This window comes from Miniopterus schreibersii (genome assembly GCF_964146895.1).
Source record: "Miniopterus schreibersii genome assembly, chromosome: 22".
NCBI lineage: Eukaryota > Metazoa > Chordata > Mammalia > Chiroptera > Miniopteridae > Miniopterus > Miniopterus schreibersii.
Genome location: NC_138124.1, coordinates 11,603,626 through 11,615,660, shown reverse-complemented (window position 1 = coordinate 11,615,660; position 12,035 = coordinate 11,603,626). Strand labels below are relative to the sequence as shown.

The following is a 12,035-nucleotide window of genomic DNA, read 5'->3' as shown; positions in this document are numbered from 1 at the left end:
TGCGGGCTGTGATGCTGCTGGCCACCCGCCACGGCCTCAGTTCCTCTCCCTCTCTAATATCTTGGTTTTGTTTTTTGTTAATCTTCACCTGAGGATATTTTTCCATTGCTTTACAGAGAGAGGGAGAAAGGGGGGGGGGAGAGAAACATCAATGTGAGAGACACATCCATTGGGTGCCTCCCACACACGCCCCGACCGGGGGCAGGGAGTGAACCCGCAACCCCGGTACGTGCCCTCGACAGGGAATCAGACCCGCAACCCTACGGCGCGCGGACCGACATTCTAACCACGGGGCCACACCAGCCAGAGCTTCACCCCTGATACCTTATAAACGTTTTTCTCCCTTTTCACCTTTTAAAATGATACTTTTCAAACATAAAAAGGCTACGCACACATATGTATGATATATAAACACGCGCGTACATTCTTGTAGCCAAATGTATCGGCCTTGTCTTTGTGGTGTTGCTTGTATCTTCTGTGCTTTTCACTTTTAGGGCTTTAAACCATCTAGAATTACTTTATTTTCTGTGTCTTCCACGCAGATCACCAGCTGTCCACACCCTGTTTACGGAGAGGTTGGCTCCTCACTGAGTTGAAACGCCTGGCTCTGTATCAGTGCCCGTTACCCCTGAGCTAACTTCTAGGTTCTCTTTTTGGTCTGTTTTGCCGAGGTCACATCATTCCACTTTCCCTTTTGGTTTTCTTCACAGCGAGTACGATATTTACGGCTTTAGGACTGTCCCAGAGGATGATGAAGAAGAGAAGCTGGTGGCCAAAGTCCGGGCGCTGGACCTGAAGAGCCTCTACCTCGCGGAGAACCAGGAGGTGTCCACCGGGGTCAAGTGGGAGAACTACTTCGCCAGCACGATGAACCGGGAGATGGCCTGCTCCCCGGAACTGAAGAGCCTGATCCGGGCGGGCATCCCGCACGAGCACCGCTCCAAGGTGTGGAAGTGGTGCGTGGACCTCCACACCCGCAAGTTCAAGGACGGCATCGAGCCCGGGTACTTCCAGAGCCTGCTGCACAGGGCGCTGGAGAAGCAGAACCCGGCCTCCAAGCAGATCGAGCTGGACCTGCTGCGGACGCTGCCCAACAACAAGCATTACTCCTGCCCCACCTCGGAGGGCATACAGAAGTTACGCAACGTGCTGCTGGCCTTCTCCTGGCGGAACCCGGACATCGGCTACTGCCAGGGCCTGAACAGGTGGGTGCTGGCCCGCGGCTGCCCCTGTGCCCCGAGACAACCTGTAGGAGCAGGCTCTTCCCGGCGGCTCCCTCCCTCCCCTCCTGCTCAGCCAGGAAAAGCCAGTATTTTAATGGAAAGAAGCAGCCTGCAGTCAACCAGATTTAATGATGCAGCCTCCCCAGGTCTAGAGTAATTGAGGGAAACAAACATGCTTTCAGGAAGTATTTTCACCTTTTAAAATGATACTGTTCAAACACACATGTGTGTACGATATTCTGAGAAGTGGCTTCCAGGGCTTTCCCAGGAGGGATGCGCGAAGCCTCGCGTCTGGTTATCAGCTGTGGAGAGGGGTTTCCTCGGCTTCACTCTCCTCCTGCCGCCCTGGATGCCGCCGACCCGGAGCCACACCGGGGATGACTGGATAAGTCACCTCTTGACTCCTGACAGTGTAAGCGGCCAGACCCGGGTTCCCGCTGTGGCTCTATAACAGTTCGGCCGTTCCCCACCCCCGTGCTGACCCTCAGAGGGTCCATTTGTCCGAAGCCCCCTGGATAGCAGGATGGCATCAGGAAAGCTGTTTTTATTTTTATTATTTTTAAGTTTCTTTATTTTTGAGAATATTGCAGATGTCCCCTTTTTACCCCCATTGCTCCCCTCCACCCCGCATCCACCCCACCCCCAGGCCTTCCCCCAGACCAGTGTCCATGGGTTATGCTTATGAACATATAAGCTCTTTGGTTAATCTCTCCCCACCCAGTCAGGCTCATCCGGAGGCAACCAGTCAGTGTTTCTTTCTCACATCAGTGTTTTTTTCTCTCTCTCTCCTCCTCTCTAAAAAAAAATCAATAGAAACATTTTTTTAAAAAAGAAATAGCCTGGCCAGTGAGCTAAGTGGTTAGAGCGGCCTGTGCACCAAAGTATGGTGGGTTCAATTCCCGGTCAAGGGTACGTACCTGGGTTGCAGGTTTGATCCCCGGCCCTGGTTGGGGCCCATGCCAGAGGCAGCCAGACAGATTGTCTCTCTCATATCCATGTTTCTCTCTCTCTCCATCTCCCTCCCTCCCTTCCACTCTCTCTGAAAAGCAATGGAAAAAATATCCTCAGGTGAAGAGTAACAAAAAAACAACAAAGAACAAAAAAAGAAATATATATTTTTTTAAATGAAGGGAGAGGAAGTGTAGTTTTGCTTCTCAAACTTTAGGAACTGCCTTGCTGGCCAAGGAACACACACTTCCTGCTGCTGATTGGAGAGCTAGACGGAGCCACGGCCGTGAGGGACAGACAGCCACCGGTGCCGGCTCTCACCTATTCTCTGTGTGCTTGCAGGTTGGTGGCAGTGGCCCTTCTGTACCTGGAGCAAGAAGACGCTTTCTGGTGCCTGGTCACCATCGTGGAGGTCTTCATGCCTCGCGACTATTACACAAAGACTCTCTTAGGATCCCAGGTACTTCTAAAAATATCATGCTTCTGTCAGCAGCTGGTAGATTAGAGCTGAAAGGTGACCTGAACTCAGCTTTGGGTTGGGGAGGGGAAGGCTTCCTGGGCCTGTTTCAGCCCTGACTGTGCCCTGAGGGAGGCGCACAAAGCAGGGCCACCTGGAGACCGGGCCACTGTCCCTGAGCAAGTGGGCGTGGGCCAGGCTCACTCAGCACCTGGTCCAGCAGATCATGAGAGCCCAGTGAGGACTGAGCAGCCCAGCTCTTCATGGTCACAGCTCAGCACCCTGCACTCTGGGCAAGGCCTGCCTGGCAGGCTGAGCCACGGTCCAGGCTGCTCAGGAGCCCTGTGTGCCCACTCAGGTGGGCCAGGACAGGACAGGTCCTTCCTATCCTTGCCTCTGGGCCACCTCCCCATCAGCTGCTTGGCTTCTCAGCTGTGGTCCCCAGGGTGACCATCTCCCTGGGTAAAGTCCGTCTGTTGTCAACGTCTGGAGCGGCCTGAGTTTTACTTTCTAGTTGCACATCTGCCATGGGTGAGGAGCTGGGCTGAGGGTCACACGGTCAGTCAGAAGCCAAGCCCTCCCTCCTGTGAGCTGTGGAGCTCGGCCGCCTCACTGACCATCCCCGTGCCTCAGTTTCCCCATCTGTAAGATGAGCGCTGTACTCCCCTCATAAAAGTATTTGAGGTTGAACTCTGATGATGCATTAAGAGTTTCATGTAATGCTGAGAACATTGTCAGAACTATTGTTCTCGCAGGCAAAGGGGAGGCCTATTTCAAGTGTGAATTTAAAATAAAATCTGTATCACAGCATCTTATAAACACACATGGAAACTAAGGAGGCGGGTTCCCTTGACTACAAAAGTAATAGGTCTCAGCAAAGAGAAGTTACTTAATGTAGAAAGATATTAAGAAGAAAGTGAAAGTCACCTGTTAGCCTACCAGCTAGAGCACTGTAGTTAGCATTTTTTTAAAAAATATGTCTTTATTGATTTCAAAGCAAGGAAGGGGGGGGAGAAACATCAATGATGAGAGTTATTGATCGGCTGCCTCCTGCTCGTCCCCTGCTGGGGATCGAGCCCAAAATCCAGGCCTGTGCCCTGACCAGGAACTGACCGCAATCTCCTGTGTCACAGGTTGATGCTCAACTGCTGAGCCACGCTGCGCGGGCCGTAGTTAGCATTTTTATATATTTCCCCTTTTCCTCTTTTCTTTCTTAACCAGTGTCCATACTGAGAGCTCAGTGTACCATGGCTGTTCCCAGCCTGGCCCCAGCATTCCCTGATCACCACGTAGTCTGTCCCCATCCTGCTCGGTGGCTCTGATCTCCGTCAGCTGGCTGTCTGACATGTTTGACTGTCGTCCTGTGATGGACAGTGCACCAGGCCACGCCTACCTGGGGGCAGCCTCCTGTGTGCTCAGCCCCCAGTGCTGTGCTTGCAGGTCCCTGTCAGACGCCTCCTGCCCGGACCAGGTGCCCAGCCCGCCCCTGCTGCTGTGGTTCAGACGTGTCCCATCCGTTCTGCTTGCTGCGTGCACGCTGTGACCAGGGACCCTGCCAGGAGCTGAGGTCCTCCCCAGCCCAGGTCGGGAGAGGGATGAGCAGAGGCCTGAGCAAGTGGGCCCTGGCCATCTGCTGCAGGCCCAGCCCTGTGCTGAGCACTGGGCAGCCTCAGCAGTGAGGCTCACCTGCCACCTGGCTGGGAGGAGTGCATGGTCCTCTCCCACTTCGGGGCCAGCTTGCACGTCCCTTCCTCTGAGGCGTCCTCAGCCCGGACCTTGCAGGCAGAACGAATCACATGGCCATCCCTTGGTCCTGCGGTCAGCTGTCCCTGTGCTTTGCCAGCGTACAGCTCCTTAAAGACAGCCCCTGGGCCCTGTCAGCTGTCATCCCCTGTGCTGGCCAGTGCCAGGCACGAAGCCTGTGCAGACATGTAGTTGTCACTGAATGCTGAGAGACAGATTAACACCAGCAGGAAAGAGGCAGCGCCCAGTGGCTGATCCCACCCCTGCCCCGTGGAACCGCAGGCTTGGAGGGAGACTGGCCACCCAGCTAGCGAGTGGAGCAGCTGAGATTCAGACTCGGGTCCACCTGGTTCTGGAGCCCTCACTGCCCCCGCACAGCCCCACACAGCCCAGTAACATCTGTCCAGTGGACATGCTGATGTCCCACTTGCTCTCAGGCAGAGTGGGGCTGTGGCCCTTCGAAGCAGCACCCCCAGTATTCACACACAGTTGGCAAGGCCGACTGTTCCGCTGGCTCCTCACAGCGTCTGCTTTCACAGGGCACATTGAGTACAGGCGTGGGCTTCAGGCCATAGACACCCCCATGGCCTGTGGAAAGGGCGACAGCTGTGGGACCTGACGGCACCTGCCGTGTCCATGTGGTGGGCCTGCCCCAGCTGACTCAGGTCGCCTGCCCAGTGCTGTGGCCGACTCCATGCCTCTGCCCCCTGCCCCTCCCCAGGTGGACCAGCGGGTGTTCAGAGACCTCATGAGCGAGAAGCTGCCGCGGCTGCACACCCACTTTGAACAATACAAGGTGGACTACACCCTCATCACGTTCAACTGGTTCCTGGTGGTGTTCGTGGACAGCGTCGTCAGTGACATCCTCTTCAAAATATGGGACTCCTTCCTGTACGAGGGGCCAAAGGTGGGTCCGCTTGCTGGGCGACTGTGGGCAGCATCCGTGGTGGCAGAGTGGCCCGCTCACCGGGGACATGGGAGGGGTGCCCTGGGCCAGAGCCAGCCCTGCACTGTGTGCCACTGGAGGGGCACTGGGGTCACAGGCACATCATTTGCTCGTTCGTCAGAAACATTTAGCACCCTAGTCCTGTGCACGGAGCTTTGATGGTTTTCAGGCTGAGCCTCACCATGTCACACAAGCGGTGGCGTTGTCCCTATTGTGTGGATGAGAAGGTCGAGGCCCAGAGGTCAGTATGCAGAAGATCAGGGACAAACTCAGGGTCAACTTCAGAGCCTTATGCCCACAAGCCTCCCACCCAGTCTGTTGTATGTTTATAAAAATCAGTTTTTAAGTTGGTACATGATAAACTCAGATTACATAACTGAGAGTATGTAATAGACAGGAGATCTCATAACTAAAGGAATGTGGTGAAGAAGAGGTCATATAACTAAGGGTAGGTGGCAGGGAGGAGGTCCCTGTGGCCCCAGTCTCCTAGTCTCTCTTCTTGATTTATTATGTATCCTTCTCAAGGTACTTTATGTATATCTGAAATATAAGGGTTTTACATTTAATGTATCTTGGAGATAGTTCCATATCAGGGCATATAGATCTGGCTTTTTTTTTTAAAACCACATAGTATCTCCTTGTACAGATGAACCAGAAATGTACCTAACAGCCCCTGATGCACGTGTGCCACTGCGTCTGTGGGCTTAGTCCTAGAAGGGGACGTGCTGGGTCAAGGGTACACCCATCTGCGGTGTTCGTGGCTGGTGCCAAATCACCCTTCGTAGGGCCTAACCATTTTACAGCCTCCTCCCCCCAGCAGAGTGTGAGTGTGTAGATCCCCCACACTCTGTCCAACGTGGGACTTTAGTCTGATCTCTCTGGCCTCAAACACAGGACTTCTGTCATTACTAAAAAGAGTTCTCGCCCTGGACAGTGTAGCTAAGTTGTTAGAGCGTTGGCCCATGCACTGAAGGACTGTGGATCTGATTCTGGTCAAGGGCACATACCCGGGTCGTGGGTTCATTCTCCAACCCCTGGCCGGGGCAAGTGCAGGATGCAGCCGTTGGATGTGTCTCTCTCACATCAATGTTTCTCTCTCTTTCCCCCTCCCTTCCTCCCTTCCACTCTCTCTGAAAAGCAGTGGGGAAAAAATATCCTCAGGTGAGACTAACAAAAAAACAAAAGAATTCTCAACCAGGATTTTCAGTGTTTGCTGTTGGGCCATAGGTAGGAATGTCAAAAGAGAGATAACTATTCAAGTGCTATAAATGCTGCTGTCTAGATAAGAGAAAGTGCTGGTCGGACAGGCCAGCCAGGGCCTCGGGCGTGGGCGGTTTCTTCCAGAGCTGGTTGGACTTGCAAGACCACCAGGAGTCCTGTCCCTCTGGCCTCAGACACAGTTTCTCTATATTCAGGAGTCAGTGATTCAGACCCTAGTGTCACAAGTGGCAGTAAAAACCGCATGGAGGTGTGGAGTTTTCAGGGAGTCTCAGAGTCAACCCTGGTTTTCATTGTATTTAAAACTGATTTCCAGCCGGGCCGGTATGGCTCAGTGGTTGAGCTTCAACCTAGGAAGCAAGAGGTCAGGGTTCGATTCCCAGGTTTCCAGCTGCATCCCCAGTAGCGGGCGTGCAGGAGGCAGCCGATCATGAGTCCCTCTCCCTTCCTCTCGCTCTAAAAATCAATAAAAACATTAAAAATATATATATCCTTAGGTGCGGATTAGCAAAAAAATAATAATAATAAAGTTCATAATCAAAACAATAATAACAAAATAAAAAGTAACAGTGATTCCCGGTTCTGTATACCTCCTTTCCTTGGAAGTGTTAGCTGAATGGGGAGGAGTCCACACAGGTTCGGCTCCACAAGGACATCAGGTTCTGGCTGGGGTGTTGTCGTCAGTCACTAGCACCCATCTTTCTGTAAACGGGGCCCTGGCCCTGGCCGGTGCGGCTCAGTGAGGAGCGACGTCCCTCCCATACACCGAAAGGTTGCGGGTTCGATCCCCTGCCCTGGTCAGGGTGTGCGCGGGAGGCAACCAATTGGTGTTTCCCTCTCTCCTTCCCTTCCCCTCTCTCTAAAAGCCAATGAAGATGTCCTCGGCTGAGGAGTTTTTTAGAAAGGACCCTGGCCCTGCCGGTGGAGCACACCTTAGTCCCGAGGCTGCCCCAGGGCCCGGGAGGCCTGGCCCCCAGAAGCTGGGTGCTTCTCTGTGTACAGACTCCCTGTCCTGCCCACAGGTCATCTTCCGTTTTGCTCTGGCGCTTTTCAAATTCAAAGAGGAGGAGATGCTGAAGCTGCAGGATTCAATGTCCATATTCAAGTACCTCCGGCGCTTCACTCGCACCATCGTCGACGCTCGGTGAGTCCGGGGGGCACGTCCGGGACAGTGGGCCTCCCGACCTCTGCTCCCCTGAGAGCGGCCTGTGCTTGTGGTGTCAGGCTCAGGCCCCCCCAGGGGTGCAGGGAAAGATGTTGGTTGTTGTTTACTTCAGAGAGAGGAAGGGAGAGGGGGAGGGAGATAGAAACATCAGTGATGAGAGATTCATCCATCGGCTGCACGCCCCCTACTGGGGATTGAACCTGAAACCCAGGCACGTGCCCTGAGCGGGAATCGAACCGTGGCCTCTGGGTTCATGGGTCGACGCTCGATCACTGAGTAACGCTGGTCGGGCGGGAAAGGTGGTTTTATCCATTCTCTGTCCAACAAACCCAAGTCCCAGCCAGCACGGCAGCAGGTGGATTGGTGTGACAGGCTTGAACGGGGTGTTGACGATGGGGTGGGGCCCCTGCCCAGCATCAAGGGTGACACATGAGGACCGTCTCGTCCTTGCAGAACTTGTGGGGATGGGGGAGCTCAGAGACACCCAGGCTGGGGCCAGGCCCTCGCAGGGTGACCCAGGCTGGGAAGGGGCAGCTCAGGAGCTGGCCAGAGATGTGGGACAGAGTGTGGGGAACCAGGACATCTTTGGCCGGGCTGGTGTCTGAGTGACGGGGATTGAGGTGGGGCCGGCGCAGAGTGGGGTTCTTACAGCCCTGCAGCATCTGCACACGGAGGACTGGCCTCCAGGTGACACACTAATGTCAGGCCCCATGGTGTCTGGGTCCGCGCCCTGGACCCCCAGGCCTCCTGTGTGCACATGACCCAAGCCCCGCTGACGCTCTGCCCCGTGTCCCACCAGGAAGCTGATCAGTATCTCCTTCGGGGACCTGAACCCCTTCCCCCTGCGCCAGATCCGCAACCGGCGCGCCTACCACCTGGAGAAGGTGCGGCTGGAGCTGACGGAGCTGGAGGCATTCCGGGAGGACTTCCTGCGTGAACGGGACACCAGTCCCGACAAAGGCGAGCTGGTCAGCGACGAGGAGGAGGACACCTGAGTGGCCCCCAGCCCACCACCACAGCGTGCCAAGAGGTGAGCTGCAGAGGCGTCTGTCGTTCAGACCGGGAATGTAACCCCGTGGCCTCTGGAAACCTGCTGGCAGCTGTCCAGGGCCACACCGCACTTCTCACTTCCACTCGGCCGGGGTCGCGTCTGTTTACAGCCATCTTCCTGCCGCGTGCTTGGTCCCATGGATCCCGTCACATTCCGACAGAACCGTGCACGGCCGGGCCTACCCGTCGGCTACTCTCAAGAGCCTGTTTACAGCGTCGGTCAGGCATGTTGCGGTCTGTGCCCTACTTGGGCCACCTCCCGTGTCGTCTCCTCTACACAGTGGGCAGCGTGGAAGACGCCCGTGTGCTCACAGACTCCTAGGCCAGAGCGTGGCTTAAGTCAGTGTGAAAAAAGCGAGTTCCTTAGAAAAGCAGGCCCATCCCTTATTCAGGAAGAGCCTGTAGAAATCGCCCCACCGGCGGGTGGCTCCACACTGCCCGCCGGGCCTTGTTTCTGGACCGGCTGTGCCCTTCCAGCCTTAGGCGCGGCTCCTGCTGCTCAGGGAGGGCCTGGCTCCCCAGACACCGCACGCACTCCTCCTGCTGGCCGGTGTTGGCAGGTCGGCGCCGCGGGTCCCGCAGGAAGCTCTCCGTGCATCTCAGAGGTGACTCGGGTGGGACGGGACTCCAGGGAAACTGGCTCATCCTCTTGCGGGCCAGGCTCAGCGTGGGGGTCTCACGGCCTCCAGCGTGTCAGGCTGGCCTGGTGGGTCTGAGGACCCCGAGCACTGCCTTTTAAAGCCCTGGAAAGAGGCTTTGCAGGAAGAAAGTGGCTCTGTTGAGGCTCCGTGGACCACCCACCCTCTGTGCAGACGGGAGAGGATGCTTTCCAGCATGTTATTATTCCAGTGGGAAGGACGCCATATCAGATGGAGCTTTTTTATTTTCAATCCTCACCCAAGGATATTTTTTCCATTACTTTTCACGCTTTGGCTGGAATCGAACCCGGGACCCTTCAGTCCTCAGGCCGACGCTCTAACCGCTGAGAAAACTGGCGAGGGCCCAAATGGAGTTTTTACCCAGAAGACAATGGAAATAAACGCGAGTTGACAAACCTTGAGCACACTCAGACTGAGAGTTCGATCGGTGTCCTTTGAAGACGTGATTTCTTCGTTGGTGTGACGGCCCCCCAGCAGCCAGCTCAGCATACCAGGCTTTTCACCGTATAGAGGGAGCTGGTCTCTACGTTCAGCCAAAAGCCTCTGTCTCTTGTCAGGGATCAGAAACATGTTTTTCATCCTTTTGGACCCTGGGAGCAGGTGTTTGAGGTCCAGCTTCTTCAGGAAGTTGCCTTGTGAGTCGGGTCCTATGAGGAGGCCCCAGCAGCCTCACTGCTCTTTGAAGGCCCTCTCTCTCCCCCACTCCCACGTCCGAGGCTGGTGGCCTGGGGTACAGTGGGAATTGGGTCGGGCTCCACGGATCAGTCACTCCAGCTTCCCTCAGACTTCAGTTTCCAAAACCTGGGGGAAGAACACCACCTTCAAGAATAGGCTTGTTTTGTCTATTTTATCCCAAAAAGACGCATCGTGAAAGCACCTGAATTGAGACTGGTGCCTGCGTGGGTCTGGAGCCCAAGGTGCCGGCCCTTCCCCAGGCAGCACCGGGGTGTCATCATCAGTGTCCAGGCAGTAGGCGTGAGAGCAGAGCTGGTGGAGGAAAGGGCTGGGAGCTTCTTAGAGAGTCTCCCCTGTGGTGCGGGCATCCAGGGGCACAGCCAGATGCTGGCCTGATTCCAAGCTGGGGACCTGATGGCCCCGACTCTTTCCTCCAGAACCGTAGGGTCCAGTCCCACTGTTTTGAGCCAACGCTTCCTTCCCGTGCCGCCCGGAAAGACTTGCTCGACACCCAGGCTGGGCTGCCGCTGGCTGGCCTGCCGGGGTGCACCTGCCACGGCCAAGGGGCGCCTCCTGCATCATACAGTCGGGAACTGCCAGCTTCACGTGGGTGAGCTTTTGTTTTTTACGGGGCATCTGTTTTGAGCATCTGTTAATACTTTTGTATATTTCACTACAGTTTATATTTTTATAACCTATTTGTATCAAGATTTTGTGAGATCACGTATATCTATTTTGTATAACAAGTTCTTCTGTGTGCACGACTCCCCTGTGTGTATTTATGTAAACCTGAACCTGCTCAGCTGCTCTCCCCGCTGGGCCACCTTTGACCTCCAGCCTGGACCATCCTGGACCTCCGCTCTTGCACGGCCCACTGCCCACCCCAGGTAGCGTCTGGCACTCCTTGGAGTCATGCTGACAGCTGCCCAACAGCGGCCGAGACCCTGGTCTCGCTGGGGAGGATTCCGGTTTCAACTGCATTACATCAATATAGGAAGTGTCCTAGGCAAATAGCCATTCTGTTTTCTTTTTAACAAAATGTTTGTATTGCACAATTCCCTGCCCCTCGAGTGTGGGCATCTGGGCCTGCGGGGGGTGTCCCTGCAGGCGGGAGGCTGGATGCTGGCGCTGGAGCCCTCGAAGGTGCTGCCAACTGACTCTTGCCTTTGATGTACAGCAGCTTCCATGGTTACCTTCGAGTTCAACTTTGGAATTGTCATATTAAAAGGTAAAATAAACTAATTTGTATAACATTCTGACATGACCTACAGTTACAGTCACTTGTAAGGCGCTCAGCCCCACGGGCGGGAAGCAGGGCAGGGCCATGGGGGCCTCTCGGACCTGCCAGGTGGGTGTTTCGGGGTTCCTGCCCTGAGTTCGCTCTAAGGCAGGTAAGACGGGATGCCTTGGTCAGCAGTAGGAGCCCCGGGAGGCCCCAAGAGTCATCCCCAAGCTGCAGATGAGGGCTGGGGTCATGCAGGGGGCAGGGTCTGCGGAGGCCTGAGCTTCAGCGGGGAGCCAGAAGCTGGAGCAGCCCCCGGCCGTGAGTGGTAGGCACCCCTCTTCCCACTGTCTGTGACATGCCCTGCCTGAGTCACGGGTTGTTTGCTTCCTGCCTGGGGTGACAGCTCAGGCCCAGCTGCCACTGGGGGACATCATCCCCACCTCCCATTATCGAAAAAACCCCGAGAATGATTAAGACCCAATTTTTTCCATGGTGTGGGGGAGGGGGAGCTTCAGGGAAGATTCCGATAGCTCAAGCAGGCAAGGACCTGGTGAGCCCATCTCCTCCCATGACAGGATGCAGCGAGACTGGGAGTTCCTGAGGTCACCCAGCACAACCGCAGCGCCGGAGCTGGGGCTGGGACTCCCAGGCTCCTTTGGGTTGGGAGCCCCAAGCAGAGGCCCTGCTCCCTGCCTCTCGTGAGGGGCTGTGGACAGCAAGTGGACA

At 55.5% G+C, this 12,035-nt stretch overlaps 1 protein-coding gene across 4 annotated transcripts in view; it reads left to right on the top strand.

Annotated features, from left to right (window-relative positions):
• TBC1D2B (TBC1 domain family member 2B) overlaps positions 1 to 11,347 on the top strand; it is a 39,224-nt gene extending 27,877 nt beyond the window's left edge. For all 4 annotated transcript variants that reach the window (XM_081124777.1, XM_081124779.1, XM_081124778.1 and 1 more), the window contains exons 9-13: positions 711 to 1,205; positions 2,514 to 2,631; positions 5,093 to 5,278; positions 7,558 to 7,679; positions 8,500 to 11,347. In XM_081124777.1, the coding sequence (XP_080980903.1) occupies positions 711 to 1,205; positions 2,514 to 2,631; positions 5,093 to 5,278; positions 7,558 to 7,679; positions 8,500 to 8,695 (1,117 nt within the window). In that variant the 3' untranslated portion in view covers positions 8,696 to 11,347. The remainder of the gene's footprint in view (positions 1 to 710; positions 1,206 to 2,513; positions 2,632 to 5,092; positions 5,279 to 7,557; positions 7,680 to 8,499) is intronic.
• The last annotated feature ends 688 nt before the right edge of the window (positions 11,348 to 12,035 follow it).